The sequence below is a fragment of the Tursiops truncatus genome, chromosome 11 (assembly GCF_011762595.2).
Source record: "Tursiops truncatus isolate mTurTru1 chromosome 11, mTurTru1.mat.Y, whole genome shotgun sequence".
Classification (NCBI taxonomy): domain Eukaryota; kingdom Metazoa; phylum Chordata; class Mammalia; order Artiodactyla; family Delphinidae; genus Tursiops; species Tursiops truncatus.
This window is the reverse complement of record NC_047044.1, coordinates 101,167,212-101,182,480: the sequence shown is the minus strand read 5'-3', so window position 1 is coordinate 101,182,480 and position 15,269 is coordinate 101,167,212. Positions and strand designations below refer to the sequence as shown.

The 15,269-nt window shown below is 52.7% G+C and overlaps 1 protein-coding gene across 10 annotated transcripts in view; it reads right to left on the bottom strand.

Moving 5' to 3' along the window:
* CACNA1C (calcium voltage-gated channel subunit alpha1 C) overlaps positions 1-15,269 on the bottom strand; it is a 485,400-nt gene that overhangs the window by 156,154 nt on the left and 313,977 nt on the right. For all 10 annotated transcript variants that reach the window (XM_073789178.1, XM_073789179.1, XM_073789180.1 and 7 more), the window contains exon 6: positions 1,567-1,725. In XM_073789178.1, coding sequence (XP_073645279.1) covers positions 1,567-1,725 — 159 coding nt within the window. The remainder of the gene's footprint in view (positions 1-1,566; positions 1,726-15,269) is intronic.

The window sequence follows — 15,269 nt, the reverse complement described above, 5'->3', positions numbered from 1 at the left end:
ACCGCATCTCCCCACCACACCTTGGTGCGCAGGTGAGAGCCACCGCACCGCCCATCGCCCGGCTGATGGGGCCTTTCGGACTCGGCATCCTCGCACCGGCCCGAGGAGTCTGGGTCAAACGAGTCGTTGGCCATTTCAATACAACGGCATAAATTTTAGACGTTCTGTGGTGGCTCTGAAGCAGGTCTTAGCACGAGCTCTAAGGAAGGCACACAATTAACACAAGTTTACTGTTTCTGGGCAGCTACAGGTCGAGCCCAACAAAAGGAAGGATCTGAATTAAAGGGGAGAATGTTATTCGTTGCATTATTGGGTATTTCTTTAAGCAAGGCTGGAAATCTCAGAATTTTAACTAAAGTCGAGATCTAATTCCTTCAATTTTAAAACAGTTCCTTTTTTTAACGTGACAGTTTATTTTATATAATATGACCCAAGAAACTCTCCCTACAGTGAAGAAACGGTCTCCTCTTAGACTTGCCATCAAAGAAGTAGAAACAGTTGCGCGAGTCTGTGACCATAGGTTTACACTTCTGGGTTTCTGTTTTGGCTGTGGCCACATGCAAACACCCGGCCAGTTCGTCCAGGTCACTCAGATCAGGGGATCCGTTTGGTTTCCGATCATGATTCATCCACTTCACTGCCTCCTGTGTGGACGCTCTCCCCACTCCCAGGGAGGGGGCCAAGTTTAATCTACTGCCTGGGCTGAGCGGGAGTGTGAAGCCGTGGACGCGAAGGGGAGAGAAGGTCTCGCAATGCTTCAGAGAGATGCTCCCCTCTGTGCCCTAAGGTGCCAGAAACTAGGATGAAAGATCTTGTTGTTTGGAAAAAAGTCACGTAAGTCGAACATGGCTAACCCCGTGCGGGGGTATTTTTTTTTTAAACAAGTTTTTGTGTTAAACTACTTCGTTTAAAAGCCATGTTGATCTCTGTTTAAATGTTTTCTTAAAGGTCCAGCTGAGACTTCAGTAGCTGAAGACAGCAGTTTGTCGCATGTCGGTCAAGCCCCAAGTCCAGTCCTACCGGCGAGAGCCCAGCGAGTAGCACGGCTCGTTGAATGCGCTGATTTATGGAAGGGACGCAGAGAGAGTGTGTCAGAGAGGACGGGCCGGCGGATGCCCGAGGTACAGACACACCTCCTGGAGGAAAAGGAGTTTTCCTGCTGGCCGTCCTCCCCTCCTGGACTGGGGGCCCCGGACGGGAGGCAGAGACACCCAGACGGACGACCCAGGGCTGTGACGGGAGAGCCACCAGCTGAGGGCGAGGCCTCCCCCCGAGGGCACTTTGGTGACAAGCTACACGGGGGACAAGGGGGCAGAGACATACAGTCCCCAGGTTAGCTCCGATTCTTAAAATATTCAATGTTGGCTAGGCGCCTCGTTTAAAGAATGCTTAGCAGTGCCGGACAACACTCGTGTTTAGCTATTTTAACACAGACTCATTTTAGTAAAAACAAAAATTAGAACCGAGAGAAAAAAAATACAATCTCTGGCTCTCCTGGCCGTGGAAACGCAGGCGCTCGACTGCAGGGTCTCCCCGCTGGCCGGGGGTGGACGGCGCTCCCCTTACCTGCGATGCCCTCCTGGTTGTAGCAGGTCTTGTGCATCTTCCCCATGAAGAGCTCCAGCCCGATGATGGCGTAGATGATAATGACGAAGAGCACGAGCAGGGCGATGTGCAGCAGGGGCACCATGGCCTTGATGATGGAGTTCAGGACCACCTGGAGACCTGCAACGGCAAAGCGGACTCTGCGCCCACCGCTACTGGAACTCAGCCGTCTGCCGTGACCCGCTCCCCGCCGACGGGCCCGCACCCCAGTTCCCGGTAAGGAAACCGAGGCGCCAGGTTACTCGGTCAGAGTGACACCCCGGGGGAGCTGGATCCAGGTGGGCCTGACCCCAGACCTCCCCGGGAGCCACCTCCAGACGGAAGGACAGGGAGATGCTGTCCTTCTAAGGGCATTTCAGTTGGGGAAGGTGGAAACAGTCCTAGAGACGGACGGTGGTGACGTTGGCTTCGTGCCGCTGAACTGTGCACTTAGAAGTGGTCAAGTGGGACATTCTGGCTTGCATCTATTACTACAATAAATTGTTTTTCAAGTACCCAGATCCCTTCAGGGAAAGAAAAGGGTAAATAAGAAACACTCTTTCGCAGTGGGTCCTGTCTGCACACCCCAAGGGTCTGCAGACTTACACCACTGTCTTATGGGGAGAAGGACCCCTCAGTTACAAGCTGAACCATAAATAGCAACCCAGAATGTCGCCTGTTTAAACGAGATGCTGCACACGGTCATCGTAATGGTAGGTACCCTCAAGCCCCCAGGTCTACCCCAGGCCCCAGAAAGCCGTCCGTCAACGGGTGGGCGCTGCCTCCACGCCCCAGGAGGGAAGTGGGGGGGCGTCGGGCTCCCCTCCCCACAGCAGGGGCCTGCCTCAGACACAGCACAGCAGGACCTCCTCCTCCGAGTCACCCCCGCGGGCCACCTTCTGTGTCTCTCACTCACCCAGCAGCCACGGACACCCTTCCACCTCTCCCGCACTGCGGGCGTCACCCCTGCTCACCCACCGCCCTCGGCGCTGGCGAGTGAAGGCCGGGCACCCTGTCCCCAGGCCGCGAGGCAGTCCCCGGGCCTTTGTGACCTGGAGGAGTGGGGTTCACAAGTCCAATTCGGAGAACTCGCCCCAGCCATTAAGCTGAGCCGGGGAGAGGAAACCAAATAAGAGAAAAGCTAGAATAATTTCACCTGTGAATTAATGCGAGGGCCGTGCCGCCTCCCAGTAGAACAAGATGCTTCAGACCCAAATGACTCGGTTAACTAGCAGGTTGTACACACATCTGGTGACGGGTGCGGAGCCACGGAGGAAGCTACAACCCAGCCGCACAGCGACTTTTGGGGTGTCTGCTGGGGCGCTGCTCACGGGGGGAGACGGAGGTCCCCGGATCCGGCTGCCCAGACCACGAGGGGAACGCGACCAGGCCTTCAGTGCCACGTGGCAGAGAATGGGGGGGCACGGGATGGGGAGACCTCCTCCTGCCCTATAAGGTCCTGGGCGTGGGTCCACCCTGTGCCCCCGGCCCTCGCTCTCTGGACTCCTGGTCAAACAGCGTTTCTTTCAGACTCAAACGTGCCATCCTTCGACGCGGGGCCATCGTCGGCGCTGTTCCCTCGGCCCGGAACGCGTTTCCATAATTAACGTTCCCTACTGCTCTCAGCCCAAGCATCCCTCCTCCGGGGACCCTTCCCCAAGCTCCCAGAGCAGAGACGTCTCCTTTCTTACATGTCTTCTTAGAACCAGTTCCTCCGCTTTGGAGCGTGAGTCTCCCTTTGGCATTACATGTTCATTAAGTGGCTTTCCAACGTTTATGCCCGGCTCCCACGTCAGGCTGAGTTTTGTGAACGCGGAGACTGTGGGCCCTTCTGGCTGTTTGATCGCTGAGGCAGCTCTGCAAACAGACAGGCGACTTTCCCGGGCCTGCAGGCCGGGCTGCGGAGAGGCCCAGAGGAAGTCGAAGCAGCCCGTGCTTCTGTCCACCGCTGGGGGCTGTCAGAGTGGCCGCCGGACACTCTGCTCCCTGCCATCCCCTGGGGTTGGTGGCCTCACCATGCACCTGAGCACCAAGGCCCGATCTGGGCCCCCAGGCTCCTTCCTCCCACTGTTACCAAGTCCTGCCAATTTGCTTTTGAAGTGTTTTACACAAGTATAAATACCGTTTACTATGTAAATAATACATGCTCATTACACAGGAGAAATGCTTATTATAGAGAGATTAGAAAACACAGGGGAGCAGGAACAGAAAGAACTCGTCCGTCGTCCCACCGCCCAGAGGGGACCGCTGTGAGCCTCTCAGGGTGTATTTTGGACACTCTGGCCCCTGGGCTCGGCTACTCGGTGAGCTGGTCTCCCTGCCGTCTGGTGTTCATGCCGCTGTTGGGACGCTCAAGCAGAGAGTGTCACGTCCTTGGCGCGAGTCCTCCTCCGATGCCGTCACCCGCCTCCGCATCCAGCCTGACGGCCCCCGCCTCTGGCTCACGCCTCACTCTCCAGCCACAACCGAGCCCCAGCTTCTTTGGCCACAGGCCTCCTCGCGTCAGCACAGGCTGTTCCCCCAGCGGACGCTGTTCCCTGCCTGACGCACGGCCCCGGCCTCACGTCCTCTCGTCTGTGGCACGCGGCAGGGACTCGGCGTGCCGGCTGCCTTCAGGAAACCACTCCATTCAAGGATCTTCAGGAGACGCCGAGGTGTGTCATCGGGAAAAGGCCGACTCGCGGAGCAGGAAGGGCACAGGCACGGAGGGGGCTGTCAACGACCTTCACAGGATTTAACCTGCTGTTCTGGGGAAGAAGAGCTGGCAGAAGTCAGCGTAACCATGGGGATGGAGCCAGGACCAATCAGGAAGATTTAGGTTCAACACAAAGACTGTCCAAGAAACAGACCTAAGGTGGAGCAGGGTGCTCCGAGAGGTAGTGAGCTCCCCGTCCTCAGAGGGATGAGAGCAGCGACTGAATAAGCTCTTGGAGGAGGAGCCTTGGTGGGGATTCAGCCAGTGGGTGAAGGACAGCCTCGGAGCCCCGAAGCCCCCAGCCCTCATCGACCTGTAATGAAGACTTATTGGGGGCAGGTGGATGACCCCAATTCCCCCAGCACAACCTGGGGAAGTAGGTACTGTCATTAACGGTATTTACAGAGGAGAAGCGCGCGTTCTAGAGAGGTTAAGGGGCCTGCCCATGGCGTCACAGCTGCTGGCAGGGGTGGGCACAGGGCCAGGTGCCACGTGGCCTGACTCCAGGCCCGGGGCTGCACGACTGGGCTAAACGCCTCCCGTGGGCCCTGGCCCGGGGCTCTCAGCCTCCACGATCTGCATCTGTGAAGCAGTGGCACGTGATCACGACATCTGCTGGGCAGGCGGGGGGCTCGTCCTGCTGCCAGGGGGCGCCCCGCGGCCTCCGAGGCCCTGGCCGCCATCCTCACCGCCGGCCCGGGTCGGCACCCCAGAGCCCCCCCACACGTAACTGGCTCTCAAGGCCTGCGTCTCAATGGCTCCTCCTCGGGCGGGCTCACAGCTGCCCCCGAAACAGCTCCTTCTGTTCCCATTCCACTCAGAAAACACAGCGACTTCTCTGCGCCCAAGTGCTCTCCTCTGACGGGCCGGGGACGGGGTCCCCGTGGGAGCCCTGGGGCCAGGCCAGCCTGGTAGAGCAGCTGCGGGAAGGTGGCCCATGGACACGAGATCACTAAGGGCCACACCCACGGTGAGCCTGTGTTCCGGGCCCTAAATCAGGACGTGAGACCAGACAAACACACGTGGACTTACGGCGACAACAGGACAGGGTATTTCGTGCGAGAACAATGCTGGAAGATGTCGTTCTGGAAATCCGGTCTCTCATTTGCAGTCTGTGCAGGTGACCTCCTCTTAGGGGATGAAACACCCTCCCGCCCGGGAAGCCCGGCTGCCAGGTCTTCCAGGGAGAGGGGGCTCTGGGGAGCGGCTTTGCTAGATGCTGGGATTAGGGAAGGACGGAGAAAAAGCTGAGCTGGCACGCACGGCCTTTCCTCTTCTCCCTCCACGTTGCTGTAAGGCCTGGACCACTGTCTGCGTTCCTGCTGTGCTCAACTTGAGAATTCCAAGTTAGGAAAGACTTAGAGGGTCTGTGTACGTAAATCATGGTGTTTTCTCTTAGAAGATCAAGAGGAACCATCAGTTATGGAAAGCACGCCTGGCATCTTCCTTCAACAGTGTTGAGATTGGCCTGGAAACGTTGGCTGCAGGTGGTGCTGGCCCACGGTGGCTGCATGGCTGAGGGCTCTGGTTTCATCAAGGAGCATCTCGCCCAGCCCTGCTCTGGTGACGGGTTGCTCCGCTCAGGCCCCAGGGGTAGAACCGAGAAGGAGGGTGGCCATGACTCAATGAGCAGGACCCCGAGAAAAGAGGACAGGGAGACTCGTGGGGCTGAGCGGCGCACGCAGGTGTGTCTGAGGCAGAGCCGGGCTTGCATTCAACTTCCAAGTCACCTGGTGTAAAGGGGGAGGTAACCCCAGATCAGAGGTCTTTGCAGACGTTGTTTGACTTCATTGTTCAGATTCCACGTGGACTCAGAGCTTTTTGGCTGGCGGCTACGAAGGCACATTTCATGTCCCAATGATTCGGACTCCACGGTTCCAGCCAAGTGGTAGGAAAGCGTTGAGAAATGACCAAGGAGGCCTGATCGCAGCTCCACAGGGAGTGATACTGAGAATCGCTGAAGGGGGTGGGTCTGGGTTCGGCAGGATGGTGGTGGGTACAAACTTCTCACCGATGGGGGCTAAGTTGGCCAGAACAGGAGGAGGACGCTGGGGCCACCGGCCTCGATGCGCGTATTTTCACTTACACACAGTCATCTGTTGAGCTATGTTCCACGGGCCACCTGCTCCCCGGGGCCAAACATGAATCAAAGAACCTCATAATCGGTACAGAATCTCAAACCACTTGAGTGCTTTCAAGGAAGAGAGAGGGTGTCACGAAGGCCCCCCTGTGGCCGGAGGGCGGAGCAAGGTGTCCTCGGGGCAGTGACACGTGAGCCGGGGGCCGAGGACGAGGTGACGAGGACCTGGCCGGGTGGGCAGCAGGTGGGTCCAGCAGGGGGGATTGTGCCTCCCCACGGAGAAGGCCGTCTGCCCGGCTGAGCAGGGACACCTGGCCCCCCACCGTCTGTCTGCCTCATGCTTCCCTGGGCTTTGTTCTGTCTCTTAGAAGAAATACCTGGAGGATCTGGGAACCCAGCCGACCGCTTCTGTGTGAATTGTGAGGAAGCCGACGTCACTTTCAGAGAAAACGACTCGGGCAGCACAGAGGAAGGCACTCCCGACGCCAGCGTCCTCGAGTGTGAGGTGGAGGTGGAGCCCCTCCTGCACTGTCCAGAGAGGAGCCGCGGGGCCCAAACGAGGAGGGTCCTGGCGTCGAGGAGGATGCCGCAGACCCAGGAAGCCCGGATGGACGGGAAGTCCCTGCAGCCTCACACCCGGGAAAGCTCTTCTAAGACGGGACGACCCCGGGCCAGATGCAGCAGCGTTTTCCCACGGAGCTGCAGCCCCACCGGCCCCTCTGCTGTCGGGGGGCCTCAGCCACTCCTAGACAGTCATGGGCTGTCGCCGGAGCCGGTCACGTCCCTCTTTGTCAGGTGCAGTCGGTAAAGCCCCAGATACAGAAAGCACTCCCGCTCACGGGTGCACGGACTACAGCTCTCTTTACCAAGGTCTGACTCTGCTTTTTCCCGGACACGGCATCGCTGCAAGGGGATCGCTCCCCAAGGGGAGCCCTCGTCTCTCCTTCCAGCAGCAGGAAACGCCCCCCGCAGAGTCCTGCCACCATGTGCCCAGGGGGGCGGCTCAATGGCAACCTTCCCCCTTGATGGCGGGCCATCGTCACCACGCGGACGGACCTAGCTTGCAGCCTCAGAGGTGCTCACGGCTACCCGCTGGCCGACTCACGCCTTTGCCACTGACATCACTGTTCTCGACAGGCTCAACGCCACCGATTTCTCCCTTCTTTCCAAAACTCTCTCGTCCTTGTCTCCGTGACGCTCTACAATTTCAGCTCTTCCCACTGCACAGCTGGTTTTATGTCTCCCGTCTTCCCTCCCTCCCTCTGGACTTTTACTCTGGGGAATATTACAAAGACGAAAAGGATGCAGTCCCTGCCCAGGAGGGGCATCAGCTAGAGAGGAGGCAAACGTGGAGACAGCTAATCACAGAAGCGGGTGACAGTGGGCCTAAGAATGAAGCCCAGGACTTCCCTGGTGGCACAGTGGTTAAGAATCCGCCTGCCCATGCAGGGGACACGGGTTCGAGCCCTAGTCCAGGAAGATCCCACACGCTGCGGAGCAGCTAAGCCCGGGCGCCACAGCTACGGAGCTTGTGCTCTGCGGCCCACGAGCCGCAGCTATTGAGCCCACACGCCACAACTAAAGCCCGCGCGCCTAGAGCCTGTGCTCCGCAACAAGAGGAGCCCCACTCGCTGCAACTGGAGAAAGCCCGCACGCAGCAACGAAAACCCAACACAGCCAAAGTTAAAAATAAATAAATTAATTAATTAAAAAAAAAAGAGAATGAAGCCCAAAGAGCCATGGATGCACAGAGGAGGGAGAGGCGGCCTTGACCTGGGAGAGCAGCAGACGGTTCCCTGAGGAGGGGGCGTGAGCCATCAGGCGTGAAGCTGCTCTCTGCCCCGGTTTGTCTTCCATCCTCTGTGTCTCTCTCTCAACTCTTTCTGTCTAAATTCTCTCTCTCAGGAAATCCATTCCCGTCACTCTCTCCTAAGGGCTCAAGTCACCACCAGTAGGTGGGTGTGCATTTGCAACGACACAGCCTTTTGCTCTCTCTCTCTTTTTTTTTTTTGTGGCACGTGGGCCTCTCACTGTTGTGGCCTCTCCCGTTGCGGAGCACAGGCTCCGGACGCGCAGGCTCAGCGGCCATGGCTCACGGGCCCAGCCGCTCCGCGGCACGTGGGATCTTCCCGGACCGGGGCACGAACCCGCGTCCCCTGCATCGGCAGGCGGACTCTCAACCACTGCGCCACCAGGGAAGCCCTGCTCTCTCTTTTGAATTCAAGCCTTGCTACTCCACAAGCTTACTGGGTCTTCCACCGGCTTGTCCTCCCAGCTCATCACACTCCAGAAACATAGCCCTGAACTCGCAGCCTCCCCTTAAAACCACTCCCCACAAGGCCCCACACTTGGCAGTCGCCTGGCTTACTTCCTCAGCAAACGCAGACCGTGCTTCATCCACGGCGCCCGTCATATCTGCCCTCCCAGAGCAGCCACTGCTGTCCTCACTGTCTCCCACCTGGACTGGTGACCGGGCTTCCTGGTTCCACTTCCCACCCACCCCAACGCATTCTGCAGCCCTGGCCCATTGCTCACCCTAAGATGTCCCTGCTCGGAAACCTGCAGTGGTCCCATCATAAAAGGCAGACTTCAAACCCCCTTCTGCTCGAGCTGAACACAGTAGGTGCTCAAAACTTGTTTGCAGAAAGAATGAAAACAGGTTACAAGCAGCAGGACAGGGGGTTCCAGCAGGAAACAGGCAGCTTCCAGGAGCAGGAAGGAGAGCAGTCTGCTGGGGGCGGGGCTTGAGGGGAGCAGCCAGGTGGCCTGCAGGGAAGGTCTGGGGACGTGAAAACCCTGTCATTGACTGAACCCAACTGGAAGGCAGAGGGGAGGCAGCCTTTGATGTAGGCCAGTGGTCAGTCCCGCAGGCCAGAGAGCAGAGTGGAGAAGGTGGAGAGGGGCTACGACAGCAAATGGACAATGTGGGGCAGACAGGACGGTGAGCACAGAGTGGTCCGCTTTCTATGTGCACCATCATCACTCTAGTAAACCAGGAGCTTCTGAGTTCTGTGAGCCAAGTCCTCTCTTAGGGAGGGTGATCAGATAAACGTCCTCTGATTGTAACTCACTAGCCACCTCTGGGGCCTCATCTTCCATGGTCATGCCTGACTGGAGTGAAGAAATGCATGTTGTATCAGTATGTGTGGTTGTGACCCTCATCATCATCGTCAAAAACAACAACATCATCATCACCATTAGCATATCATCATCATCATCATCACCATCACCACCACCATCATCATCATCATCATCACCATTAGCATCACCACCACCATCATCACCAGCATCACTAATATCATCACCTTTAATATCATCATCACCATCATAACTAACATCATCATCTTTAATATCATCACCACCATCACCACCATCATCACCATCATCATCACCACCACCACCATCACCAGCATCACTAACATCATCATCTTTAATATCATCACCGCCATCACCGCCATCACCACCACCATCACCATCACCGCCATCATCACCATCATCACCATCATCATCACCATCACCATCACCAACGTCCTCATCATCACCATCAACGTCAGGTTGAGATGACCAGTTCGTACTGGCTAGATATTGGAGGCATGATGAATCTCACAGATCACGTTTTGTGGCTTCATTTGGCTAATGAAGCAATGGACACTTTTAATGGCCTCACAGTATTAGTGGCTTTCAAGAGAAAACAGGTTTAGAGCTAGGAAGGCAGTGGTTTTCTCTTGGGTTAAGGAGTAAGCTCGTCACAGGGAGGTTCAAGGGTGCCTGATGTAGGGAGAAGAGCCCTGGCCTGGACGGCTCCTACAGTCTCAAGCTTCATTATTTTTTTGCCTGTTCTTATTAAGATGTCCTTATTCATTAGGGCTTTTCATTTATTTTTAATTTAACCTTTCCATCTTAATAAATTTCTGCGTCCCGCAAGTGCTTTGGTGAGCACTACCGGAGGGTTTTGGCCTGGGAAGGGGATGGTGGATACTCTGCTGCCTAATAAATTACCAACTGTAAGAGTAATTAAAATACCAACCTTCACGTTGAATTAATTGTTTGTATTAGCAATTTGAGTTGGAAAGAACTCAAAGGAAAAATATTAAAAAATTCGGATCCAAAGTGAACAAGAGCGATGGCAACAGCAGCTCCCACTTCCTGAGGACCCGGCACAAGCGGGGCACCGGGCGCAGCGCCCTACACATCATTTCATTGAATTCTCCAGCTATCTTGATAAAGATCAACGGGCCGAGGCTTGGGTACGACCGATGACTTGTCCAGGAGCTGGAGTTAGAAACCAAGCCAACTGACCCCTAAGCCCTCCACCCTCAGCCACCGTCCCAGCAGACACGGCAAATGCGCCGCAGACTCTCTGACCCTGCGCCAGACGGATGCCGGTACTGATCACGGCCTCTTCCCTCTGGCCCCGGATGGGGCCTCCCAGTCTTCTCAAAAGTAAGTCTCTCACAGCGACTCTGAGCCGTGGGAAGTGACTGCGTCATGATCTGCCGCCCCGTATGTGCTGCCTCCCCGCTGGTGACAAACTGCCTCTTTCTGCTACAGGAAAACTAGGATGCACCTGCCAATGACGCAGATGCCTGGGTCTGCACTTCTTCTTCTGTCTTAGACATTCTGGGGAAAACAATTGTGAAATATTCATCCAGAAAAGTGTAAAAAATAAAGATGCTACGGTGTATGGTCTATCACAAAACAAAGCCATGCACCCATCACTCAGATCAAGAAATAGAACATCACCCGCTCTCTGAAGCCCCACTCATGCCCCTCCAGGTACTACGCCCCCTACAGCAAGTTAACCACTGCACTGTACTTCAATAAAAGTTAAAATGTAATCCACCACATCAGTAAACAAGATCCCGAGTCTATCAATAGATGTAGGAAGAACCCATCTCATAAATTCAGCCTTTATTCCCCAATCCTTTACATTCTTTTCTGTATTTTCCGTTCTTTTGATTCTCTGTGCTTTATTCTCAATATTCCCCCTGACCTTGCCACAGCTCAATAATTCGGTTTTCAGCTGCACAAAATCTTTCAATCAAGTCAGTGCATTTTGTTTCTTTTCAGCCGTGCGACTTGTGGAATCTCAGTTCCCAGCCAGGGACTGAACCCGGGCCACGGAAATGAGAGCCTGGAATCCTATCCACCGGGCTGCCAGGGAATTCCCAGTTCACACTGCATTTTCATATTTGATATTGTCTTCTTCATTTCTAAAACTTACATTCGGTTCTTTTCCACATCTTCTGGTTCTCTGGAAAATTATCGACCTTGTCTTTGATCTCTTTGAATATAGTAAATACAGTTATTTTCAAGTCTATGTCTGATAATTCCAAGACCTAGATCCCCTGTGGGTCTGTTTCTATTGTCTATAGCTTCTGCTCCTTTTCATTCATGTTACCTTGTCTCTTTGTGTACCTAGTTATTTTGTATTGTGGGTTAGGCCCTATCATTGCAAAACTGTCTTTCAAAATAATTGGAGAACGTGCTGATGTTACCTTTCTCCAGAGAGGATGCATATGTGTCTTTGTTAGGCATCTTTTCTAAGTTTTAGAAAAGAGGAGATTTAGAATATTTTGCCTAGCGATTTCTAATCGTCCTCAGCAGGACAGTTAATCCAATGACCTCACCTGCCATGTTCAGAAAGCAAAAGGGAAGTCCCCTCATTACATGTGTTCCTACTGTCCCACCCCAGCACGAGGTCACTGGGTCTCTGAATATATGGACATCTTTTAAAGGGTTGGGAGATCTCTGCCAGTCAAATTCTCCTCATGTCAGACCCTGGACGGGACTCCTTGGAGTGACGTTCCTGGGGACCCACTGTGTGCAGAGCGATGCGCCTGATAACAGGATTAAACAGGAGGGAGTCGTGGTCTGGTTACGGCTCCTGCCGGGTCTCACACCTCTCAGAAAGGTGTAGAAGGTGCAGCTTTGGGGAACATTGGAAAGTGTCTCCAAGATTTGGGTGGCAAATGAGATACACTCACTGTGAGCTCTCAGGTTGGATGAGTCCCTAAGACAGTCCTGATGAGAGTTCTTCAACTCTTTTCGAGACAAATACCATTATACCAGGCAACCCACAGCTCCCTCTTCCTGGCTGTCCTTGAGCTGGAGTTTAACAAAGCACCAAGCTTGTTTATTGCTGACAACTTACGGCGACGCTACGGCATGAACTAACCTTTCTACGCATGTTCTTGGGATTCCAGACTGACTTATTTGCCATTTGGCTCAAATCACTAAGGGATCAATAGGGACCTTGGCACCGATCAAATTTTCTATTAGGGAAAATCTCCAAACGTATGCTTAGTGTTTTAAAGAGATTTCAGATTGACTGGAAAAAATGCCAGGCTATTTCCTCTCCTCCACTAACAGCTGTGTGACCTTGGCAGTCACGTCACCTTCTTGGGTCTAGGTTTCAACATCTTGAAAATGAGGACATTGGATGAAGAAAGCCCACTCTGGCTCTAAAATTTGCTGGGTTGTTATTTTCTAAATAGCTTAAGAAAGATTCTAGTACCTTTCCTTCCTCCAACTACTACTGTCCCTTATCCACAATAAGTCCTCAATAAATGTGTGACAAATGAATTAATATATAACTTGTAGAATATAACAGAGCATTATATTACTTCAGAAATAATATCGTGTATAACTTATGTAACATATGTAACTTACACCTGCTAACATACTCGTCATTCACTTTGTGATTTAGAAGTCAAGTACACTTCCACTTCCAAAAGGAGGAACTGGTATCAGATGAGCCCTTTCACCATAAACATTACAAAACTGGACAAAAATAGTAGCGGCAGCTGTCTTCCAACACTGAACATAAAGTAGCTCAGGCCTGTAATCCCTGAGAGAACTGAACCTCAGAGGTGAACACAAAAACCACCCTGGTTCTCTGCAAACGGTTTCCTGACTGCAGTGCAAAGAGCAGACAGACCACTCCAGTCCCACCGGTCTGAGAATCTGGGCATCTGGCATGGCTGTGGTGGGACAGCTAGGTATACGGGGCCCCAGAAGTTTGGGTAGGTGTCCCTTGTGTGTCTATGGCCCTGCCAGAGTGGAGGGATCAAGTTAACATCTCATTAGGACCCTAGACAACCGATATGCCAGGAAGGGTATATCGTAGGAGACAGGACCTTCCCCTGGAGTAAGATGCCTTCTAGACCCATCCTGACAAGATGACACTGACCTCTGACAAGATCTGAAAGGGAAACGAGCTGGGAGGTGAGGGGCCTGGGCTTTTGATCAATCTTCACCAGCAAGCGTAGAACCATAAGTTCATGGCAGGGCAGGAGGTAACTGAACTGCCTGCTGAAGAGTCAACCCTTCAGTTGAGGAAGGTGAATGAATCCAGGTCTCTACAACATATGACTCATGATCCCAGGATTCAGAACAAACCACCAGATACATAAAGAAACAGGAAAATGTGACACATAACCAAGAATAAACAGTCAAAAGGGACTGAAAATGAGATTGCTCAGAGGTTGGACTGAGCAGAAAAGGATTTTAAAACAGCTTAAAGAATGTGTGAAGAGTTAAAGGAAAATATATTAAAAGAATGAAAGGAGTATATGGTCTTAAACATAGAACAGATAGGGAATTCCACAGAGAGATGGAGACTATAAAAAGGAGCCAGATGGAGAGTCTATGACTGAAAAGTAACTGAAATGAAAAAGTCATTGAATAGGTTTGATGAAGATGGAGGTGGCAGAGGAAAAAGTAATGAACTGGAAGAATAATAGACAGAAATTAATCTGTGGACACAGGAGAAAAGACTGAAGAAAACTGAACAAAGCCTTGGGGACCAATGAGATAATAGAAAATGGCCAAACATAAGTGTAACTGGGGTCCCAGACAGAGAAGCATGAGACTGGAGTTGGAAAAATATATTTGAAGAAATAATGGCCAACAGCTTCCCAAACTTGATGACGATCTCCAATTTATGGACGAATCTGAGCAGCTCAGAAAACTCTAAGCAGGACAAATATACAACAAGGCACATAATAGTCAAGTGCTGAAAACCAAAGATAGAAAATGTAGAAACAGTCAAGAAAAAAGAAGCATATATATAGGGAACCATGATGAGAATACTGGTGACTTCTCATCGGAGACAATGGAGGCCAAGAGAAAGTGGAATTCTCTAATATTCTGAAAAAAAAAAAATTCTCAGCCAAGAATTCTATATCCAGCAAAAATATTCTTCAAGAAGAGGATAGAGATCTTTTCAGATAATGAAAGCTGAGATAATTCAGCAGCAGCAGACCTGTGCTCTAGAAATGTCAGGGGATGTCCTTCAGGGTGACGGGAAATGACACCAGAAGGAGACTCGGTCTACAGAAAGGATTAGACAGTCCCAGAAATGGTGAAGAAGCAGGCAGGCAGAAAAGGCTATGCTTTACTTTTCCTCATAATGTACTTAAAAGACAATTGACTGTTTAAAGCAAGAAATGTTAACAGTGGGGTTTATAAGAGTTGTATACGTAGAAGGTGTGTAAGGCTCACGTAGGGTAGAGGGTTAAGTTAAATTATACTAGTGTAAGCCTCTTACTTTTGTGACGGGACACTTAAAATGTGTGAGTTTTAGTGAATATAAATTATGCTTTAATACAGTGGATTTTAAGAAGTCAAGTGTGGACGTTCCCCTTCCTCTAATCAGCCCAATTGGAGCCTGAGGTTGGCAGACAGGGAGCTGGACCCAGACATATCAGTAGCTAAAATCTGCTGAATGCATCCTACATGCTGACCGTAGTTTTAAATGCTCTGCAAGCACTTACGTATTGAATCCTCACAGCACCACCACAAGGTGAGTGCAATTTTAACCCCCATCACAGACCAGGACGCTGAGGCACACAGCTAACGGGTGGTAGCTCTGGGGATTTGAACCTAAGGAGTGGGACCTCACTGCTG